The 22,514-nt window shown below is 49.5% G+C and overlaps 1 protein-coding gene across 1 annotated transcript in view; it reads right to left on the bottom strand.

The window, feature by feature from the left end:
- C21H14orf132 (chromosome 21 C14orf132 homolog) overlaps nt 1–9,655 on the bottom strand; it is a 48,075-nt gene extending 38,420 nt beyond the window's left edge. Inside the window, exon 1 of the mRNA XM_018066451.1 lies at nt 9,407–9,655. Coding sequence (XP_017921940.1) covers nt 9,407–9,433 — 27 coding nt within the window. The 5' untranslated portion in view covers nt 9,434–9,655. The remainder of the gene's footprint in view (nt 1–9,406) is intronic.

Here is a 22,514-nt window from a genome sequence, read left to right as displayed (position 1 = left end):
AGGTTGTCACACTGAGTGAAATAAGTCAGACAGAGAAGGAAAAACACTGGACGAGGTCTCTTATACGTGGAACCAAAAAAAAAAAAAAAGTGATACACATGAGCTTACAAAACAGAAAGAGACTCACAGACTTGGAGAACAAACTTATGGTTGACTGGGGGAAGGACGGGGGGAAGGTATTGTTAGGGAGTCTGGGAAGGTCATGTACACACTGCTATGTTTTAAATGCATAACCAACAAGGACCTACTGTGTAGCACACGGAACTCTGCCCACTGTTATGTGGCAGCCTGGATGGGATGGGGTTTAGGGGAGAACGGATGCCTGTACACGTAGGGCTGAGTTCTTTCATCGTTCACCCAAAACAGAGCACTGTTAGTCGCTAGACCCCAATGCAAAATAAAAAGTTAAACCATTAATTTTAAAAATTTAAATATATAAAATAAACAGCATGTAATTAATATCAAAACAAACCAAAAATCTTACTGTCTTTCTAGTTAGTACCTAATAAGCTGAACGATAAGAAATTGTCACTTTGTAGGTCAAAATGGTCAAATATCAGTAACTTCATATGGTTCAGCCTGATAAAGTTTTGGTCTAGCTCCTTAGTAATAATCTACTTCTCTCCTGGGCTTGGAAATGTACAAGGTGTTGCCAAGCTCTACACACATCTGCCTAGTCTAGAGATCCTTACTGCACCAGCAGTCCCAGGATGAATCCAGTGCACAGACCTATTCTGTTTGGTCCAGGTGCAGCCTGCCTCCAAAGACGTCTGCCATCCATCCTTCCCTCCCCGGGTGTGTGTGCTGCTTTCTGCATGAGAGGTGGACTCTGATGCTCCTGTCCTTCAGTCTGGTCTGCGCTCAGGATTTTCTTGACCCAATGAATGTGCGTTTGTGACATTCTGGGACTTCCAAATCGGGAACACAAGAAACTTCGTAGGGTCCCTCTGGGAATGCTGACTGGAGAGGGAAGGCAGTACCAGGCAATGACCCTGAGACCACCAGGTGGGGAGGGGAGGGGGGGGCCCTACTTGCCTAAATAAACATTTGCAAGATGAAAGTCCAAGTGGAGAGAAAGGTCAGGCTGCACAAAGGTGTTAGACACACAAGGAAAGCTGTGATGCATGTCTAGACTGCAGCCCCGCGGCCCCAGCTGACACCATCGGAGCACAAACTGCCCAGCCCACTTCTTCCCAAATTCTGGTCCCACGAACGAAATGATTGTTTTAAGCCACTAACTAGCTGAAATTATATTGAAGTGAAAGTCGCTCAGTCATGCCCGACTCTTTGCGACCCCATGGACTATACAGTCTATGGAATTCTCTAGGCCAGAATACTGGAGTGGGTGGTCTTTCTCTTCACCAGGTGATCTTCCCAACCCAGGTCTCCTGCATTGCAGGTGGATTCTTTACCAGCTGAGCCACCAGGGAAAGCAATAAGTAATTAAAACAGATCACTTCATGGTTGATCGGCTGAATTGGGGGATTAGGCCCGACATAAGCAAGAGTACTGAAGTGGGTTGCCATTTCCTTCTCCAGGGGATCTTCCTGACCCAGGGATCGAACCCAGGTCTCCTGCATTGCAGGCAGACACTTTACCCTCTGAGCCACCAGGGACTACCATGTGTAAAATAAATAGCGAGTGGGAACCTGCTGCCTAGCAAGTAGTACCAGTCCATAGCCTGTTAGGAATCAGGCTGTATAGCAGGAGGTAGGGTGAGCGAGCAAACTTTCACACCTTCATCCGCTGCTCCCCACTGCCAGCAGCCTCCCCCACTCCCACCTCATCCATGGAAACACGGTCTTCCACGAAGCCAGTCCCTGGTGCTGTTGTGTAAGCACAGGGAGTTCAGCTCGGGGCTCTGTGACGATCTAGAGGGGCGGGGCGGGGAGGGACAGGAGGGGATATATGTGCATTTGTAGCTGATTCACTTCTGTGTACAGCAGAAACGAACACAACGCTGTAAAGCAATTATATTCCAATTAAGAAAAATAAAGATTTTAATTAGCTGTCAACATTGGAAAATCCAGACTGCTTGGAAGCATCAGACTTTTCCGTTTTCTTAAAACAGCCACAAGCACCTGCAGCCCCCCAGCCTGTGTGTCTGCACGGCACAAGCACACTCCTGGAGCTCAGGGCCGCTACCTGTGTGCCCTCCAGGCCAGGCCCCTGTGCCCCGGGTCACTGCAGCCCCCCATCCCATCTTGCTCCACTCCGTGAGTCCACCTACCTGGCCCCAGTTCCCACCTCCCTGCCCGCTGGCTTCATCTCCACTACCCCCCGACCTGCTGCTCGGCCCAAACAAAAAACTGCTTGCACCCCTCATTCCCAACAAGAGACACCGTTCAAGTCCCATTCGTGCCATGTCATTGCCCCAGCCTGGAGGGTCCTCACTCCTTTGTCTACATAACCCGCTATGCATCCTTCAAACTCAGCTCAATTCGGACCTCCGGAAGCCTCCCTGAACCCCTAAGCTGGGGGAAATGCCTCTTCTGGGGTACAGGGCAACTGCGTTTACTCCAGCCTGTCACATTATCACACGGCAGGGCCTGTGACCCTCTGCCCCTCAGCGCTCCAGAGGGAGGGCCTGGCACATGGGAGATGTTTGCTGAATGACTAGATGAACAGTTCCACGAGGAAGGCCATTTTGTCCCCATTTCACAGGGGAGGAAACTGAGGTTTAGAGAAGTGATCTCTCCACTGCCTCTCAAAGACCAGTGGTCACTAACACAGGAACCAAGATCTCACTCTTTAGGGATCTTAAGACCCTATGTGAGGGCTTCCCTGGTGGCACAGAGGATACAAATCCTCCTGCCAATGCAGGGGACATGGACTCGATCCCTGGTCCAGGAAGATCCCACATGCCGGGGAGCAACTCAGACCATGGGCCACAACTACTGAGCCTGCGCTCCAGAGCCTGCAGGCCACAACCACTGAAGCCCATGCGCCTGGAGACTTCTCAACAAGAGGAGCCCCCACAACGAGAAGCCTGAGCCCGACAAGGAAGAGCAGCCCCGCTCGCTGCAACTAGAGAAAGCCCATGCAGCAACGAAGACCTAGTGCAACCAAAACATAATAAAATAAATAAAATTTTGAAATATGCTATTATAGGTTAAATTATGCCTCCCCCAGAGATATAGTGAAGTCCTAACTCCCAGGACCTGTGAATTTGAACTTACTTGAAACCTAGACAGCATATTAAAAAGCAGAGACATTACTTTGCCAACAAAGGTCCGTTCAGTCAAGGCTCTGGTTTTTCCAGTAGTCATGTATGGATGTGAGAGTTGGACTATAAAGAAAGCTTAGCGCCAAAGAATTGATGCTTTTGAACTGTGGTGTTGGAGAAGACTCTTGAGAGTTCCTCGGACTGCAAGGAGATCCAACCAGTCCATCCTAAAGGAGATCAGTCCTGGGTGTTCATTGGAAGGACTGATGTTGAAGCTGAAACTTGAATACTTTGGCCACCTGATGCGAAGAGTGACTCATTTGAAAAGACCTTGATGCTGGGAAAGATTGAAAGCTGGAGGGGAACGGGGTGACAGAGGATAAGAGGTTGGATAGCATCACCGACTCAATGGACATGAGTTTAGGTAAACTTTGGGAGTTGGTGATGGACAGGGAGGCCTGGCGTGCTGCAGTCCATGGGGTTGCAAAGAGTTGGACATGACTGAGCAACTGAACTGAACTGAACTGAAAATAAGATCTATGCAGATGCTTTCAAGTGAAGGTGACATTAGTAGGGTGGGCCCTAGTCCAATATGACTAGTGTGCTGAGAAGAGGGAGAGAAGAGACGCAGAGACATGGGGAGAGGGCCAGGTAACCACAGAGGTAGAGACCAGAGTGTGGCTGCCAGCCACGGACACAGTGGTTGCAGACCACACCATGAAGCTGACAGACAGGCTTGGGATTGTCCTCTCGGGAGCCTTCGAAGAGACCACAGCCCTGACAACACCTTGACTTTGGACTTGGAGCCTCCAGAACTGGGAGAGATTACATTTCTGTTGTTTTAAGTCACCCGGATTGTGGTCATTTGTTACGGAAGCCCTAGGAAACGAATACAGATTTAAGAACTTGTTTTCAAAATGTACCTGATCATGATACTTCATGTTCCTTGGAGGCTTGATGATTCCCTGAAGCTGATCCATGGAGGGTCTTGGGTCCCCCCTGTCCCCCAGCCTCTGGACTGTTCTGGGAGGGGAAGGACAGGCCTGTGGTTGGCAGATGAGGCTCCCCTCCTGGCTCCCCTGCCTGCCAGCCGGACCACTCTGTCTCTTCATCTCCTCCCTGTCTGTACCTTGAGAATAATAAAGGCACCCCCTCCAGCTCCAGGTTTCCCACCTGCGGCAGGGGTGGTCTGGAAGAAGGGAGAACCTCAATTTTCTTTTTTCTTCTTTTAAATTTTATTTACAATACTGTGTTAGTTTCTGCTGTACAGAAAAATGATTGACATATAGATACACAGATAGATAGACAGATAGATATCCTTTTTCATATTCTTTTCCATTAAGGTTTATAACAGCGTATTGAGTGTACTTCCCTGTGTTATAACAGTAGGACCTCGTTGTTAACCCATTCTCTGCATAATAGTTTGCATTTGCTAATCCCAAATGAGGATCTCTATTTTGGAGCAAATTCCCATTATTCTGGGCCTCAACATTTGAATTTGCTGAGTTGATACTGGAGTGACTTCCAGGGACAACATGGCTTTTTATGACCTAACAGGGACCAGAAAGCCAAAGATTTGCTCCATCCAGAGAGGGGAGGGGGACAACCCTACAGTGTGGGTTTCGGGTCTGGGTCTCAACCTTGATTGCACACTGGGATCAACGAGGGGATGAAAATAAAATATTGATGCTGGCTCCTGGCTCCAGACTTGGATGGGAGTGTCTAGGGAGGGACCTGGGCAGCAGGACTCTTAGAAGTTTCCAGGTGATTCTAATGGTGGCAACATTTGGGAACTCCGGGGTTTAGACTCATCACTGTAGGGACAATGGAAGACAAAAATAAGAGTGAGTTCTTATGCCCTAGGCCTGAGTTTTCTATAGCGGGTCACAACCTAGAAACACGCGAACAGGGCTCCTTGTACCTCTAGTTCATTCCACGTGTTGGCCCAGCACACAGTAGGCCCCTTAAATGCTCCTTCCCTTTCCTCAGTCTGGCTGTCTCAGGATCTCCACATTTCATGCATGACGGAAGCTCACAGACTTACCCCAGAGCAAGCGCTCCAAGAGTCCCAGGTAGAAGCTGCAGGTTTCTTACAAGCTCTTCTCAGAATGCCACTCACACTACTTGTCTTGGTCAGAAAAGTCACTAAGCCGGGCTCAGATCAAGGGGCGGGGAATCAGATCTCCCAGCCCCTAATGGGGAGCCAGCAGGCGCCTCCAGGAGGTAGGGAAGGAATGGTTGGGGCCATTTTTGGAGACAGGCTACCCCACTGCCAACACAGGGCTTTGAGGATCGGTCTTCAATATCTGCACTTCTCCCGTCCTCTCGGCTCCCAGGGGTCTGGGTAGCCTTCCTCTACTGGCCCTCTCTGGCCATAGGAAAACATATACTCCTGTTCACTACTCACCCTTCTAGAATCTCCAGGGACCCAGGGACGGTGTAGAGAGGGGCTGGGGTGTTTTCGGGGTTGGGGAAAAGGACAGCAGAGTGCCTCCAAGGCTCAGGAGCGAGCTGAGCTTTATATCGTCAGCACCCACAGCATCTTCTAAACCCAGACCCACAGCCCCGTGTACAAGCATGAGTGAGGGTGCATCCGCATAAGAGGATCTGCTGGATAACCGATGTCCACTTTTGTACATCCAAGAACAGTTGTCTTTTTGATGCTTAACTTTTGAGAAGGGTGTCTATCTAAAATGGCATATATCCTCCAGATTTTTTTTAAGCCACAAAGAGAAATCATATTTCACAACTTGGTGAAGGGAGAGAGACTTGGGGTTTGGAGTCACAAGGATGTGGTTTCTTCTACTCCATCAGTGAATCAAATAGGTGTGTGCTTTCTACTCCATCCACCCCTCCAGCTCTGGGCACTGCTGAGGCTGAGGCCTTCCCAGGGCGCGGCTTCAGTTAGAGACCATTCGCGCTCAGTCACCTACAATGGCTCCCACTGTCTCCTGCTTCAGTGTGAGCTTCTCATCCCAGGCAGTGAGTACCTTCTGCCACCAGGTCCTGGCCTCTCTCTCCCAATTCTACAACGCCCCCTGCCCTCCAGCTTCCTGGAGGATTCTGTGGATACATTCTGGGCTTTCCTACCTCCATGCCTCTCTGCTGTTTTTTGGTCGCACCGCACGGCTTTCAGGATCTTAGCTCCCTGATCAGGGATTGAACCCCAGCCCATGGCAGTGAAAGTGCCAGCTCCTAATCACTGGACCACCAGGGAAGTTCCGTGCCTGTCTGTTTAGAATACCTCTATTCCCAGGCCCACCAGGGGGAATGTGCCTCTAGTTCCCATCCATCAGAACTCCCAGGCTCAAGAACTGATGAGCAGGTGTTCAGGGGCGGGGACATGTGGCACCTCCAATTCACTGTCTTTTCCTGTGACTGTCCTTTCGAGTACATATATCTCGTCTTACCCTCTTCCAATCATCCCACAGATGCTTATGGAGGGTCTACTATATGCCAGGCATTTTAGTCGCCCTTTCTGGGAATGGCCTGGTCTGGCATTCTCCACTGCTCTCCAAGGGTCCAGAAAGAAAATGTATATCCTATTCAACTGTCCCCCAGCATCCCTGTCCCAGTGCCTGACACGGAGCTTGGCATCAGGTCAGCACTCAGCATTAGCCGAACAAGTGGATGGAGATGTTCACGTGTCTCTGTCCAACTGCCCCCTGCCGACGTGTGGGGACAGCAGCTTGGTCACACATACACCCACCTGGTGGTCACTGCATACCCACAGCCTATGCTGAGCACGCACTGTGGCCAAGCATAAGTGCTGCAGCTGTTGCTCTTTAGTCGCTAAGTCACGTCCAACTCTTTTGAGACCCCATGGACTATAGCTTGCCAGGCTTCCTCTGTCCATGGGATTTTCCAGGCAAGAATACTGGAGCGGGTGGTCATGCCCTTCTCGAGGGGATCTTCCCGACCCAAGGATTGAACCCATGTCTCTTAGGCTTCCTGCATTGGCAGGCAAGTTCTCTACCACTGAGTTACCTGGGAAGCTTGGAGAAGAGATGAGCCGTCTTTAAATATGTCCGCCTGGTCCCTTATTTTGTGTCTTTCTCGGGGGAAGCAATAAGCTGGAAAATCTAGCAGCTTTACAAATCCTCAGAGCCAGGTTTGAAACCCATGTTCCTCCTTGCTAATGATGTGTCCTGGGTTACTGCTAACCCAATGAAATTGTTTTTTAAATGAAATTGCTTCATTTCACTTAAGTGTGGTATCCTGATCTGTAAAATGTGGATAATAATACCAATGTCATAGATTTGTCAGACGTGTTAGAATTTACTGTAATCAAGTATGCAAGTGTCCGTGTCTGGCACAGAGCAGGTGCTCAGTAAATGTCTTTCCGCGTTTGATGGCACTTCATGTTTCTGTCCTTGCAGCTAGCCAAGGGCTGAGCATGTAATCAATGCCCAAACATCTGCCCACAGAAATAAACTGACCACATTAGACATGAGTTGTAAGCAAAAAAGACAAAAAGAGCTCAACCTCTGAGCAGGCTCTGCCTATAGCTGTTGAAAAGCCCTAGTTTATTTTGTCAAGTTACCATAGCAACTCCTGAAGCTTCAGCCAGTCCTAGGGTTAGCGGTAATCAACTTATCCTGTAACCATGGCAACGGCAGCTGTTTGGTGGGCTCTAGAGGGGATCAGCTGGTAAAGAATCAGCCTGCAGAGCAGGGGACTGGGGTTCAATCCCAGGGTTTGATTCTGAGGTTGGGAAAATCCCCTAGAGGAGGAAATGGCAACCCACTCCAGTATTCTTGCCTGGAAAATCCCATGGACAGAGGAGCCTGGCGGGCTACAGTCCATGAGGTCGCAAGAGTCGAACACCACTTAGCAACTAAACCACCAGAGGGGGACGGCAGAGGTAGACATTGTGTGAGCCCCTCTGCCCTGTAGAAATAAATTTGGTGAAGTCTCATCAGTCACCACACAGCTACCATCACCACTGCCTAAAATGATGTCCATGAGACAATATTTCTAAACATGCATTTAGAAACAAGAGACAGAAAATTAGGCAAAAAAAGACCAGCATGGCTCATGAAAGCAACTGGCATTATGGAAAACCTGTAAAGAGGCTGCCAAGAGCTGGAATCTGGGTTCCCTTTAGCCAGCTTGGGGAATTCTGCACCCATTATCACCTGCATTGGAGACTCACTGTCCCCATGGCCTAGGTTGTGCTTTTACTTTTTAAAGAGGCCTCCACCAGGGTGAAGTTTGGGGGGAAAGGGAGAGATCCTCTGAAACGCCATTCCCTGGAAAAGTAAACAGCAGCCAGTCGGGCTCCTGCCACATACCCAGGGAACAGAGGGAACCTGGGGGTCCTTCTTGCCACTGGACTCTCAACATAACCAACCTGGCAGAAGGTGCAAGGTCTGAACTCGGTACATGGGGACTTACTCCCCCAACCCAAATGCGGTGAACCTTCCCGAGAATCAGACTGCAACTCCGAAAGGCCAGAGACAGCTCTGGAAAGCAGGCGTTTGCCTTTGTTCTAGCTTCAGAGTTAAGGCACCAAACGACAAGATCACTCCACGATCAAGGCACCGGGGGATTCTCCTGGAGCAAAACCAAGCGATGAGAGGTCATCTGTTTTGTCTGCCACTGGGAACCTGTTCTGTGCCGAGGAAAGAACAACAATCGCGCCCGGCACTGAAGGCTACAGACTCAGCGTGAAGCAAAACAAGGATAGCGCCGCTGCTGCGCTCTGAGCTTCGGCTCTTGGCGGGTCACATAGCGGGTCTCGCCGCCTTCCTCGGGCTACAGTCTGTGGTCTCCATCAAAGGCGAGAAAAGTGAGGTGGGAGGCGCCGGAGGTCAGAGCAAGCGGCAGGTTACCCGGAGCCTCGGGAAGAAACAATGGGAAAGAGCCAGGTTGCCTGCCCAACCCGGGCTCGCACAGATCTGGGGCTGCCTCGCCTTGAAGGGCTCTGGGGCAACGGAAGGGGGACCCCGCAGGTGGGGGATGGGCCGGGAGAGGACCACTGCCCAGGCTCCGAGCTCAGGTCGACTCGGGGAGCTCAGGCCGGCCCCACCCCCGGGAGCCGCGCTCGCCGCCCCAGACGCGCGCACCAGGTGGCTATGCTAGCTCCGGACAAAGGACTGGGACTCGGATCGCCGGCGGGCGCCACCTCCTGGCCTGACCCCTCCCGGCGCGCCCAGCCCCGGAGGGGAGGGCGAGACCGTGGCCCTGAACCTGCTCAAACTTGGCGGCTCGAGGCGCGAGTGGAAGGCGCCCCCTTACCTGTGCGGCCATAAAGGACAGATCCATGGTGTCGCGGCTGCCGCCCGCGCTCGAGTCCTCGCTGTCGCTGCCGCTGCTGTCCAGCCGCCCGCACAGCTGGCCAGAGAAGGCCACGCAGCGAGCAGGGGTTCTTGCAACCGCGCGGCACCCTCAGCAGCTGGGTGGTGGCGGCCGGTCCGGAGCCCGCGCGGTGCCCTGCTCCGGCTCTGCGCTCTCGGCTGGTGGAGGGCGGGGCGGGGGGCTTGGAGCCTGGGGGCGGGGCGGGGCCCGGGCTGGGCGGGGGAACTGGACGCCCCTCCACGTGACCGCTCCCAGCCCCGCCCCCGAGGGCGGGGCCCGGCGGAACCCCTGGAGCGCTCCCACTCGCTTCCCTGCCGGGAGGGGTGCGGAGTAGTGGGCACAGGGGCCTGCTGAGGCCCGAGGTCGCGTATCTGGTCCTTGCAAGAGCCAGCCCTGAATCCGAGTCTAGCGCCCTGGGCGCCCTGCCCCGTGCTGTGGCGCCCAGGCCCCAGGGGCGGCCAACAGGGCTTTTATGGGGCTGACCCGCCAGGGTCAGGGTTAACAGATTTTTGTGCCAACCCTGTGCCCAGAGTCCGGTGTCCTGGGGACCCTGAAGCTGGGCAGAGGAGGTTTAAATCCTAGCTCTGCTTTTGCCGTTTGGGCAAGGGAGTGGCTCTCTGAGCCTGGGTTTCATCGTCTGTAAAAGGAAGAAAACAAGCAGAGAATTTAATGAAATCATGTATCTGGGACATAGTGTCTTCAATAAATGTGAGCTTCAACGTGGCTAATAGCAGAACGGAGACTCAGCTGTGAACGATGCCTTCTAGAATTTCACAGTGTGCAACTTGAACAGCTGATACCTTATGGCTCTGTTTCTATCTTTCCTTACCCTCAACAGTATCCCAAACTGAGCAGATGCCATAGCTCAGATGAGGATGGTAGCAGAGATGCCAGAAGGGGCTTATCCCTTGTGTGTGCATATCTGTGTGAGACCCTGACCTGGTGGCTGGACCACAGATGAGCAGGTGGGAGTTTTGTCCTTCTCCAAGGGCTCCCTGGCAGGGGACAGGCTGTGTGTTGCCTGTGCTGAGTCCTGGCTGCTGTTGCTGCTTCCGGTCCAGCTGCCTGCACAGCTGGCCGGGAGAAGGTCATGCAAGGAACTAGCCTCCTCCACTCAACACACATACACACCCTGCCACCCCCACCCGCCAACCTCATGACAGCAGCATAAACCACAGTTTAGCAAGGGAATGGGACCAGCACCTTACTGACAATGTTCTGTGCCACCAAAATTCACCCTAATCCCCAATCTGATAGTATTTGGAAGTGAGGGAGAAGCAATTAGGTCACTTGGTCGTGAGGGTAGAGCTCTCATAGTGGGATTAGTGCCCTTATAAGAGGAGACATCAAAACAGTTCTTCATTTTAATTGAGTTTATTAATATTTGACTTTAGAGTCGACCCTTGTGGAAGAAATGCCTTCCCAACTTGAAATCATAGAGATACTCTAGTTTTTAACTTTAATTTTGTGTTTTCATATTTCAGCCCTTTTCTTACTGATTATTTTTTAGTCTGGGTTAAGGCAGATGGTGACTGCAGCCATGAAATTAAAAGACGCTTGCTCCTTGGAAGAAAAGTTACGACCAACCTAGATAGCATATTCAAAAGCAGAGACATTACTTTGCTGACTAAGGTCTGTCTAGTCAAGGCTATGGTTTTTCCAGTGATCATGTATGGATGTGAGAGTTGGACTGTGAAGAAGGCTGAGCACCGAAGAATTGATGCTTTTGAAGTGTGGTGTTGGAGAAGACTCTTGAGAGTTCCTTGGACTGCAAGGAGATCCAACCAGTCCATTCTGAAGATCAGCCCTGGGATTTCTTTGGAAGGAACGATGCTAAAGCTGAAACTCCAGTACTTTGGCCACCTTATGCGAAGAGTTGACTCATTGGAAAAGACTTTGATGCTGGGAGGGATTGGGGGCAGGAGAAGGGGACGACAGAGGATGAGATGGCTGGATGGCATCACTGACTCAATGGACGTGAGTCTGAGTGAACTCCGGGAGTTGGTGATGGACAGGGAGGCCTGGCGTGCTGCGATTCATGGGGTCACAAAGAGTCGGACACGACTGAGCGACTGAACTGAACTGAACTGAAGGCAGCAATTTCACCCTTTCCATGTTAATAATCTATTATCCCATCCCTTTTATGGACAAGCCCAGCCTTTTTTGATTGGCGATGATCAGTGACACCAAGTTTGTCAAGTTTCAGCCCAGGTGTGGGCTTGCTTATGGGTTGTCTGTATTAGTTCTTCTGTTGCTGTTCAGTCTGACTCTTTGCAACCCCATGGACTGTAGCATGCCAGGCTTCCCTGTCTATCCCTACAGTAATGCTATTCTGACCACAGCTGTCAACTTCACTGGGCCATAGGATGCTCAGATAGCTGATTAAACATTATTCTCTATCAGATTTTCTATTCTCTATCAGATTTTCTACCTTTAGTATGTTAGGTTTCCAGTCCATGAAGACAGTATGTTTCTCCATTTATTTAGACCTTCTTTGATTTTTTTCATCAGTGTTCTATAGTTTACAGTATACACAGCCTGGATGTGTTTGCCAAATGCACACCTAAACATTTCTTCCTTTTCTTTCCTTTTTTTAGTGATTATAAATTTTTATGTATTGTACTTTTCATTTTATTGTTCACGTGTTCATTGCTAATATATAAAGATATTATTGATTTTTTTTAAGTTTGTCTGGTATCCTAGAACCTAGAACTTATTAGTTCTTGGAATTTTTTGGTGTATAAATTTCTTGGGATTTTCTGTGTAAGTCATCGGCAAATAGGAACCATTTTAATTATTTGTTTCTGATCTGTTTGTTCTTTATTTCCTTGCTTTGTGCCTCATAGCCCTGACCAGACATCTAGGTTCAGTAAGACTGCTGGGAGCAGACATCCAGGTTTCCATGTTCTCATGAGGACCCCAGGAGGCGAGCAAAGCAATGATGAAGGTGGGGAGAGCCGCACGAGGTGGTGCCAGCTGCAGAGCGGGGCTCACACTCCTGCACCGTCGCTGCTCCGTGACGACGGTGTACTCTTGAAGCACAACAGCGCCCTGTGGTCCTTGGCCTTCCATACCGTATCCTCTGCCTGCCTTTTGTCTGTGGAAAACTATAGTCAAAGAATAAATTTGATCAAGACAAGTGAGAAACGGGAAAACAAAGGAAAACATTCAAAGGAGACTAATAATAACGTACTCATTAAGCACAGTCAAGGACCTTTAGTTCTTTCTCAAGAGCTATAGGTAATATTCTGAGCCATATCCTGTGAGCTGTCTTACAGACACTAAAACTCCAGGTGGAGACGTTAAATACATGATGACCAGGCTGTACTCAGGACATGAGCTGCCACAGTTCTCAGAATTGGCCTCAGAGAAATAGGGAAAAAATAGAACCTGGAACTGATGATTAACTGCACCTAAAGCAACCAAGATGACGCTGGTCAGACTACCAGGGACCAATTTGAAGATGACTGTCAGAGATGACTGTGCTGTTTCTGCGTATAGCCCGCCCCCCACACTCTGTCTGTAAGAGCTCTTACCCCACGGGTTGCCTGGTGGAGGGGAGTCAGCCTTTGGACAGATGTCTGCCACCCTCCCCTTCCTCCAGCTGCCCGCATTTGAAATAAAACAAACTTTCCTTTCCGCCAGCCTGGCCTGTGTGATTGGCTTCTGAGCGGTGAGCAGCCAGATCCACACACTCTTTAGGTAACACTTGGACTGGCGGCTCATCTCGAAGCCGCTCTACAGACGAAAGGTTTGTGCAGTTCCCTGGCAGCGTGGCCTTGCTCAGGGGAACACAGACATCTCCCAGGACTCGGCTCTGAAGAAAGAGAGAGATGGGACACCCTGTAGTCCCTACTTACGTCAAAGGTGTCTTCTTGGATGAGTCTTTCTCTGGGCCCTAGTTCCTTCATTTCTAATCAAAAGAACAGGCACGGGCCCACCAATCATAAGTCCGTTTTGATTGTATTTATTAATCATTATTTTTGGCTGTGCCTGGTCTTCGTTGCTGCGTGTGGTCTTTCTCTAGCTGCGGTGTGCAGGCTTCTCACTGCAGTAGATTCTCCTGCAGTAGAGCACGGGCTCTAGAGCATGGGGCTTCAGTCGCTGTGGGGGCAGACTCAGGAGTTGTGGTTTTAGGCTCTGGAGCACAGGCGCAGTAGCTGTGGCATACGGCCTCAGCTGCCTCAAGGCATGTGCGATCCTCCCAGACCTGGGGTCGAATCCAGGTCCCCTGCATCGCAGGTGGATTCTTAACCAGTGGACCACCAAGGAAGCCCCTCTTGAGTCCATTTAACACCCACCATGCCCTGGAGGTGAACAGAACTATTTAATCACCATGTCCTTTGACAAAAGAAAACATTCTTCTGTCACCCACTCATAGTGACAAGGATGACCAGAGGATGGGTTGTCAGCAAAAGCCCGAACTTTTAAGTCAGGCTTTTCAAAGTGTTTTTAAGACACTCTATTGATGTGTAACTTACATAAATGTACCCGATTTATATACACAGGTTGATGAATCTTGATACACACCCGTGTAACCAGAACTATGATCAAGATATAGAACATTCCACTCTCCCCCCAAAATTCCCTCCTGTCTTTTTGCGGTCAACCCCTAGCCCCCAGCTCCAGCCTCAGGCAAACACTGATCATGTTTCCACAATTGCAGGTCAGATTTGTCTTTTCCAGATTTTTCTACAGATGGTATCTTACATATTGTACTCTTTGTTGGACTTCCTTCGTTAAGAGTGATGTATCTGAGACTCATCCATAGTGTTGCATGCTTTGGTAGTTCCATTTCTTTTCTGAAAAGTGTCTTAGTGTGGATGTACCCCAGCTTGTTTATCCATTCTTCTTGGCTGAGCTGTGAGCTGTTATGAATAAAGCACCTGGGAACTTCTGTGCGCAAGTCACTGTACAAGCCTTTTCTTTTCATTTTCTTGGGTAGCAACCTGAGAATGGGACTGATTAGTTGTATGCTTGTGATCAGCTGCCAAACCGTTTTCCCAAGCATTTCACACATTTTTATGTTCCCACCGATAGCGTATGAGAATCCCAGTTGCTCCATATTGTGAGCATCACTTGGTATTTTCTTTTCTAAAGAAATATTTATTTTTATTTCCTCATTTATTTGGCAGCACTGGGTCTTCGTTGGGACACACAGGGTCTTCGATCTTGGTTGTGGCATGCAGGATCTTTAGCTGTGGCCTGGGAACACTTAGGTGTGGTACGTGGGATCTAGTTCCCTGACCAGGGATCGAACCTTGGGCCCCCTGCATTGGGAGTCTTAGCCACTGGACCACCACGGAAGTCACAATACTTGATATTTTCATCATTTTTAACTTAAACTGTTCTATCAGATATAAGGTGGTACTTTATTACAGTCTAAGTTTGAATTTCCTCGATAATGTCGAACCTCTCTTTTTCTTGCTAGTTATTGGCCATTTGTATATTTTCTTTGATGAAGGGTCTATTCTAATCGCTGTTTAAAACAATTGAATCAGTTGTCTTTTTACTGTTGTCCTTGTTCAGTCGCTGAGTTGTGTCTGACTCTTTGCGACCCCATGGACTGCAGTGCGCCAGGCTTCCCTGTCCTTCACTGTCTCCGGGAGTTTGCTCACACTCATGTCCACTGAGTCTTTTTACTACTGAATTATAAGAGTCCCTTGTGTGTTTCGGGTACAAGTCCTATGTCAGATATATGTACTACACATGGTTTCTCCCAGCCTGTGATTTGTTAAATTTTCTTAATGATGTTTTTCAAAGAAAAGTTCTGAGTTTTGATGAAATCCACCTGGTCTTTTTTTTTTTTTTGTCAATTATGGTTCATGCTTTTTGTGTCCTATTTAAGAAATCTTTGCTTATCTCAAGGCCATGAACATTTTCCCCATTCCCCTCCACCCCTCCCCTCAAAGGTTTTATAGTTAAAGCTTTTGTGTTTACGTCTATGATCTATTTTTTTTTGTTTTTACATGTGGTGTAAAATAAAGGTTGAGGTTCTTTTTTATTTTGTTCCCAAATGAATTTTCATTTGTGCCAGCACCACCAACTATCCTTTCTCTGTTGAATTACCCCAGACCAGGATTAGATGAAAGAAGACACAAAATTTAAGGTGGCATGTACTCTCAGGTGCCAGCTTTGTACTTGTGGCACCTTGAGTGGATCTCCTTAAATTTTAATTCCTAGGCAGCTTGCTGGCCTCACCCACTGATTAAGCATCTCACAGGTAGGTCTACACATTAGAAATATCACTCTATAGCTCTCCCTGGGTGACTGCATCCAGGCATGTAATGATCCAGTGAGGACTCCCAGACTTCTGTCCTGAGCTCCAGATGGGCCCATCCAACTGTCTGTTCAGCAACCTCTGAAAGTTGAAAGTTAGTCACACGTCGTGTCCAACTCTGCAATCCCGTGGACTGTAGCCTGCCCAGTCCTCTATCCATGGAATTCTCCAAGCCAGAATGCTGGAGTGGGTAGCCTCTTCCTTCTCCAGGGGATCTTCCCAACCCAGGGATTGAACCCCAGTCTCCCGCATTGCGGGTGGATTCTTTACCAGCTGAGCCACAAGGGAAGCCCAAGAATACTGGAGTGGGTAGCCTATCCCTTCTCCAGCAGATCTTCCCGACTCAGAAATTGAGCCAGGGTCTCCTGCATTGCAGGCAGATTCTTTACCAGCTGAGCCATCAGGGAAGCCCCTGGATGGCTAATGGCATCTCAGATTTAACCTGGCCAGCACTGAGCTCTGATTTCCACTGGGCTCCATCACAAGCAGGTACTGGCTCCACCCACGTCCTCCATGTACTGTTCCGCATGTTGCACACTGCACAAGAGTGCAAGCAGAGAGGCAGGTGGGGTTAAAACCCAGCCATGTTCCTCTTGTGGAATCCTGTGCTTGGGCTAGAGGCCGCATCTGTCCCAAGGAAGAAGTGCCTTTGCTAATTCCCCCAAAGACCTCCTGGTACATGCAGGAGTTGTCCTTCAGTCCTCTCTTGCCTGCATTTCACTCTCAACCCACCAACCCTCTTTTCCACTGTGCTCTGGCCACACAGGCCTTTTATTATTGTTATTATTATTTCTGCCTCAGCAACAAACCACGCACGTTTCCCAGAGGGGCATAGTCTTTGCTATTCCTTCTGCTTGGAACTCTTTTTCTCCAAATCTTTCTTTTGATGGTTCAGGTTTCATTTCAAGAATAACCTCCTCTGGGAAGTCTTTCCACCTTTAAGCAACCCATCCTTAAAATGAATACAGCTTTTTTTTTTTTTTTTCTATAGCATCTCTCCCTTTTTGAATGCATTTATTTGCATCACTTCATGGCAGATAGATGGGGGAAAAGTGGAAACAGTGATAGATTTTATTTTCTTGGGCCCCCAAATCACTGCAGATGGTGGCTGCAGTCACAAAATTAAAAGACACTTGCTCCTTGGAAAAAATGCTATGACAAACCTATACAGCATACTGAAAGCTGAGACATCACTTTGCCGACAAAGGTCCCTATAGTCAAAACTATGGCTTTTCCAGTAGTCATGTACAGATGAGAAAGTTGGACCTTAAAGAAGGCTGAACACTACAGAATTGATGCTTTCTATCTGTGGTGTTGGAGAAGACTCTTGAGAGTCCCTTGGACAGCAAGGAGATCAAACTAGCCAATCCTAAAGGAAATCAACCCTAAATATTCATCGGAAGGACTGATGCTGAAGCAGAAACTCCAATTCCTTGGCCACCTGATATGAAGAGCTGACTCATCGAAAAAGACCCTGAGGCTGGGAAAGATTGAGAGCAGAAGGAGAAGGGAGTCATCAGAGGATGAGATGGTTGGATGGCATCAGCAACTCAATGGACGTGAGTCTGAGCAAGGTCCAGGAGATGGTGAAGGACAGGGGAGCCTGGAGTGCTGCTGTACATGTTGCAAAGAGTTGGAGATGATTTAGCAGCTGAACAACAACAACCTTCTGGGAGAGGCAGTCTACCATGGGCTCTGAGAGTCCTGAGCCTCAGGCCACCTGCTTGCTCTTGGTCCTGGCAGCTTGGCGTGGGAACAAGGCTAGGGGATTAGTCTTTGCACAGAACTCTTAGAGGATTTCGGTTCCAGGGATAGTCTCCTGACTGCTGTTCTGCCGAGTACTGAATGCGTAATTCATGAGCACAGAGAACCTGGGATTTTGTGGGGGAGGAACATTCCATTCCTTAAAAGACCCTCGACTTGAAGGTCACAGCAGGGAAACTAACCCTGTCATTTTGCTTCATCTGGGACCCAAATGGAGAGGGTAGGGGGCCAGGAGACCCAGATGCCATTTTTCTCAGGAGGCCTTTACAAACGGTTTAAGAACTCATGAGCTTCTCACTAAGCCACCTGATCAATTATTTACAGCACATCACAAGGGTGAAGATGGCCCAGGACCCACCTCTTTATTTATTTTTATTATTTAAAGAAATGTTTATTAGAGTATCGATGCTTTACGACGCTGTGTTTCTGCTGTACTGCAAAGTGATTCGGCTATATGTTTACATGTATCTCCTCTTTTTTTTTGGATTTCCTTCCCATTTAATTCACCACAGAGCATTGAGTCAAGCTCCCTGTGCTAAACAGTAGGTTCTCATTAGTTACCTATTTCATGTGCGTGAAGTTACTTCAGTCATGTCCCACCCTTTGCGACCCTATGGAATGTAGCCCGCCAGGCTCCTTTGTCCACAGGATTCCCCAGGCAAGAATGCTGGAGCGGGTTGCCTTGCCCTCCTCCAGGGGATCGTCCGGACCCAGGGGTTGAAACCAGGTCTCCTAAGTCTCCTGCATCAGCAGGCAGGCTCTTTACCACTGGCACCACCGGATGGCGGTGGCGTAGTCACTAAGTGGGGTCCGACTCCTGCGACCCCATGGACTATAGCTTGCCAGGTTCCTCTGAGCCAGAGTTTTCTCCTCTCTAAAACTGGGGTACTGACTGAGACCATGGAAGGAGTGCCTAGCGCTGAACCTGCAGATAGTAGCTGTGCTGTCCATGGAAGGAGGGAAGGAAAGTTAATTCAAGTCCATGGGGAGAGGGGAGAGTGTTGGTTTGACACAGAGAGTGCGCGTTTGTTTATGCTTATTCTAGTTAAATACATGTTCCACTAGAACAAGTACTCCAGGGGATTACAGAGAAGGAGAGAGAGGAAGAATGGCTTCTTACTTATCCACGAAATGCACCAGCACCTAGCAATTGCCTGGCTTGAATAAAGTGCTTTGGGAATGTTTCCCAAATGAACAAACGAATGCACTAATAAGCACTTATGGTTGAATAAATGAATGGGTGAAATTTAGGAGGAGGAGATAGGAAGTAAAATGTCCCCCCATATCCCCTTACCGGCTTTCCTTTGCCCATGCATATACATCAGGGCTGATACATAAAATGAGTGATGGCCAGATACCAGAAGCTCAGCTGCCAGGGGCTCCTATAGCACGGAAGGAAAACCTGGAGGTAGATTTCTGGGCCATTGCTACTTCCAGAGAGCTAGAGACTCACTAGCAGCACTCTCCTGGCATCACTTCTGGTTTTATTTGTTTTTTATTTTTGGTTTTTTTTTCACCTTGCCCTGTGGCTTGCAGAATTTTTGTTCCCGATCAGAGATTAAACCAGGGGTCACAGCTGTGAAAGTGCCAAGTCGTAACCATTGGACAGCCAGGGCATTCCCCTAGTATCACTTCTTAATACAAAGGCAGAGAGACCTTCCTAAATTCATTCACTCACAAAACAATTCCTAAGTTCCTACCAAGAGCCAGGTCTATGCAAGGCTCCCTGGAGGGGTGAACCACAGCCTCACTGGGCCATAGTTCCACGGGAGGAAAATGTACCAAGTCCGTAAATGGAGACAAGACCATCACCCAGTGGAACTCAGTACAGACTTGCACTAATACGGTATCTACTGACCACGTGTGGCTGCTAAACATTTAAAATATGGTCAATATGAACTGAGCTGTAAGTATAAAATACAGGATTTGGGGGACTTAGTATTTTAAAAAGCAATGATTTTTATATTGATTACATGCTGAAATGACAATATTGTGGCTGTTTTATGCTGTTCTGGGGCTTCCCAGGTGGTGCTAGTGGTGAACTCGCCTGGCAATGCAGGAGACATAAGAGACACGGGTTTGATCCCTGGGTTGGGAAGATCCTGTGGAGGAGGGCATGGCAACGCACTCCAGTATTCTTGCCTGGAGAATCCCCAGAGGGCCACACAGTCCATAGGGTCACAGAGTCGGAAACACTGAAGCGACTTTGCACACAAATACATTGGGCCATATTATTAAAATCTATTTCTCCTGTTTTTTGTGGATTGTGTGTGTGTGTGCTACTAGAAATATTTAAGTTGCTTGCATTATGGCCTTTTAAATGTTTGTGGGTTGCGTTCTATTTCTCTTAAGTGGCGCTGGCAGACAGTTCAGAGCAAAAAGCTCACCTGTGATGCTGGGGTGGAGTGTAGGAGGCTGGAGGGATCTGGGCCAGCTTTGTGGCTTTCAGGGATGGGCTGGTGTGAGGAAGGCAGGCAGAAAAGGGGGCTTCCCTAGTGGCTCAGTAAAGAATCTGTCTGCAGTGCAGGAGATCCAGTTTCCATCCCTGGGTTGGGAAGATCCCCTGGAGGAGGGCATGGCATCCCACTCCAGTATTCTTGCCTAGAGAATCCCATGGACAGAGGAGCCTAGAGGGCTGCAGTCCATCGGGTCACAAAGAGCACGGCACAACTGAGTGACTAACACGCACACACACAGGCAGAAAAGGAGACAAAGTGTGCCAGCCAGGGGACAGTTTTAAATCATTCTCCTGTTGCCCAAGCAGAAAAGCAGAGAGGCGTTTCATGATCTGGAGAAGATAACAGCCTGCTTCCCCCTGGTCAGACCAGGGGCCTTGACAGGGAGCTGGGGTGTGGATGGCTTAGACTCAGAAATCCCATGTTCTCCCCTACCCCCAGAAACCCACGCACACCTGCCTGCATCCCCCATACACGGAGAGGAAAGCACATCCCTCTCCCCAAACACCCAGCTGAACGCTTCCACCACCACCCACACTTGCTTCTTTTCACAGGAAACTTCCAAGGGTCCAGGCACAGTCCCCAGAAGGTAGTTGCTGTTTTTGGTTCTTTTGTTGGCTGCTCCTCCAGAGTCTGATGAACTCATTTTAATTAAAGCGCTGATTGCATCAGGAGGGAACAGTTGGGGGTGTTTCCTGTGGAGGTCTGCTGGGGAGGGCGCAGGGCTGTGATGCAGGGAGAGCCTTCCTCCTCCAGCTCTGCCTGCCCGGGTCAGCCACGCCCACTGATCTGCCTGTAACAACTGCAGTAATGATGACGCTGATGATAATCGTCCTGTGGTCGCCAGGTGGCTCTGGTTGTCCTGCACGCTGATTTCCCGAGTCCTTTTGTACCCACCCCTTGGCCACTTTCAATAGCAGCCCTGCGAGGGCCATGTGTCTGCGGTCAGAGTCACTGTTCAGAGACACGCAACTTCCCTCGAGTCACGAGCTAGTGAGCAGAAGGGCAGGACTTGAACTCAGCGTCTGACCTGGTGATCTGTCCCCTGTCACCGCCTCATATCCCAAGTCCCAGGAGTACAAGGGTCCCTAGGGGACTTTCTAGGGACAAAGGTTCATATAGTCAAAGTTCTGTGATACTGGGTATCACAGAAAAACCAGTATCACATCCCAAATCACAGATGTGACAACTGGACCATAAAGAAGGCTGAGCACCGAAGAATTGTTGCTTTCAGCATGGTGCTGGAGAAGCCTCTTGAGAGTCCCTTGGACGGCAAGGAGATTAAACCAGTCAGTCCTAGAGGAAATCAACCCTGAATATTCGTTGGAAGGAGTGATGCTGACGCTGAGGCTCCGATACTTTGGCCCCCTGATGTGAAGAGCTGACTCATTGGAAAAGACCCCGATGCTGGGAAAGATTGAGGGCAGAGGGAGAAGGGGGCAACTGAGGATGAGATGGTTGGATGGCATCACCAACTCGATGGACATGAGTTTGAGCAGGCTCCGGGAGATGGTGATGGACAGGGAAGCCTGGTGTGCTGCAGTCCATGGGGTCATAAAGAGTCGACACAGCTGAGTGACTGAACTGTTCATCCACGAGACCAACTCTTGGTTCTTTGTCTTTTTTATGAAGATTTTTTTGATGTGGACTATTTTTAGAGTCTGTATTGACTTTGTCACAACACTGCTTCTCTTTTATGTTTTGGCTTTTTTGGCCTAGAGGCAGGTGGCATCTTAGCTCCCGACCAGGGATAGAACCCGGGTGCCCTGTACTGGAAGGTGAAATCTTATTATCACTGACTTCACAGGACAGTGAAGAGTCAATCAATTTCGGCCACCATGTTGGGACCCCACCCTTGTGTTCCGCGGCTCCAGGTGATGCTGGAGACAAGAGTGTGGGCTGCTCACCCTGGCTCCCCCACCCTCCCACTTCTGCCCCCACCAGCTTCTTCAGCTTCCTCTCCCAACTTCCTGCCTTGACACCTCTGCCCTGGCCACACTGAACTCTTCTGCCAGATCCAAACAAGCTGCATCCCCCCCTCTCTCATGTCTGCCCAGCATCTCCTTCTGCCTGGAACACACTCCTCCCTTCCCGTCCCTGCCCTTCTGCCTGCGTCCTCATGATCCCTCATGGCCCCATGCTCTCATCTGCTCCCCCAGGAAGCTGCCCCGGCCAGTGTAGTGCTAACTTTCAGTGATCAACCTCATCAGCACCTTCATTGATCACCACACTGATCATGTCTCCCCACGCTGCAAAGCCCCTGAGAGGTACACAGCGGGCTTTCCCACCGCTGTGAGCCTAGGAGCTGAGACTAGAGAGAGCAGGGACTCGGGAGCCAGGCCTGGCTTGGAGGCTCCCTTTCAAGGGTAGGCTAAAGTTTAACCCCCAGTACCTGTGACGTGCCTTCACTTGAAAGTAGAGCCTTGAAGACGTTTTACATTAAAATAAGGTCATTGGGCCCTAATCCAGTGGGACTGGTGTCTTTAAGGAGGAGGAGAAGAGACACAGAGAAACACATGGGAAGAGGATGGTCACGTGGTGATGGTGG

Source organism: Capra hircus, chromosome 21, assembly GCF_001704415.2.
Source record: "Capra hircus breed San Clemente chromosome 21, ASM170441v1, whole genome shotgun sequence".
Taxonomy (NCBI): Eukaryota; Metazoa; Chordata; class Mammalia; order Artiodactyla; family Bovidae; genus Capra; species Capra hircus.
The sequence above is the reverse complement of the archived record's forward strand: the minus strand, read 5'-3'. Positions and strand labels throughout refer to the sequence as shown.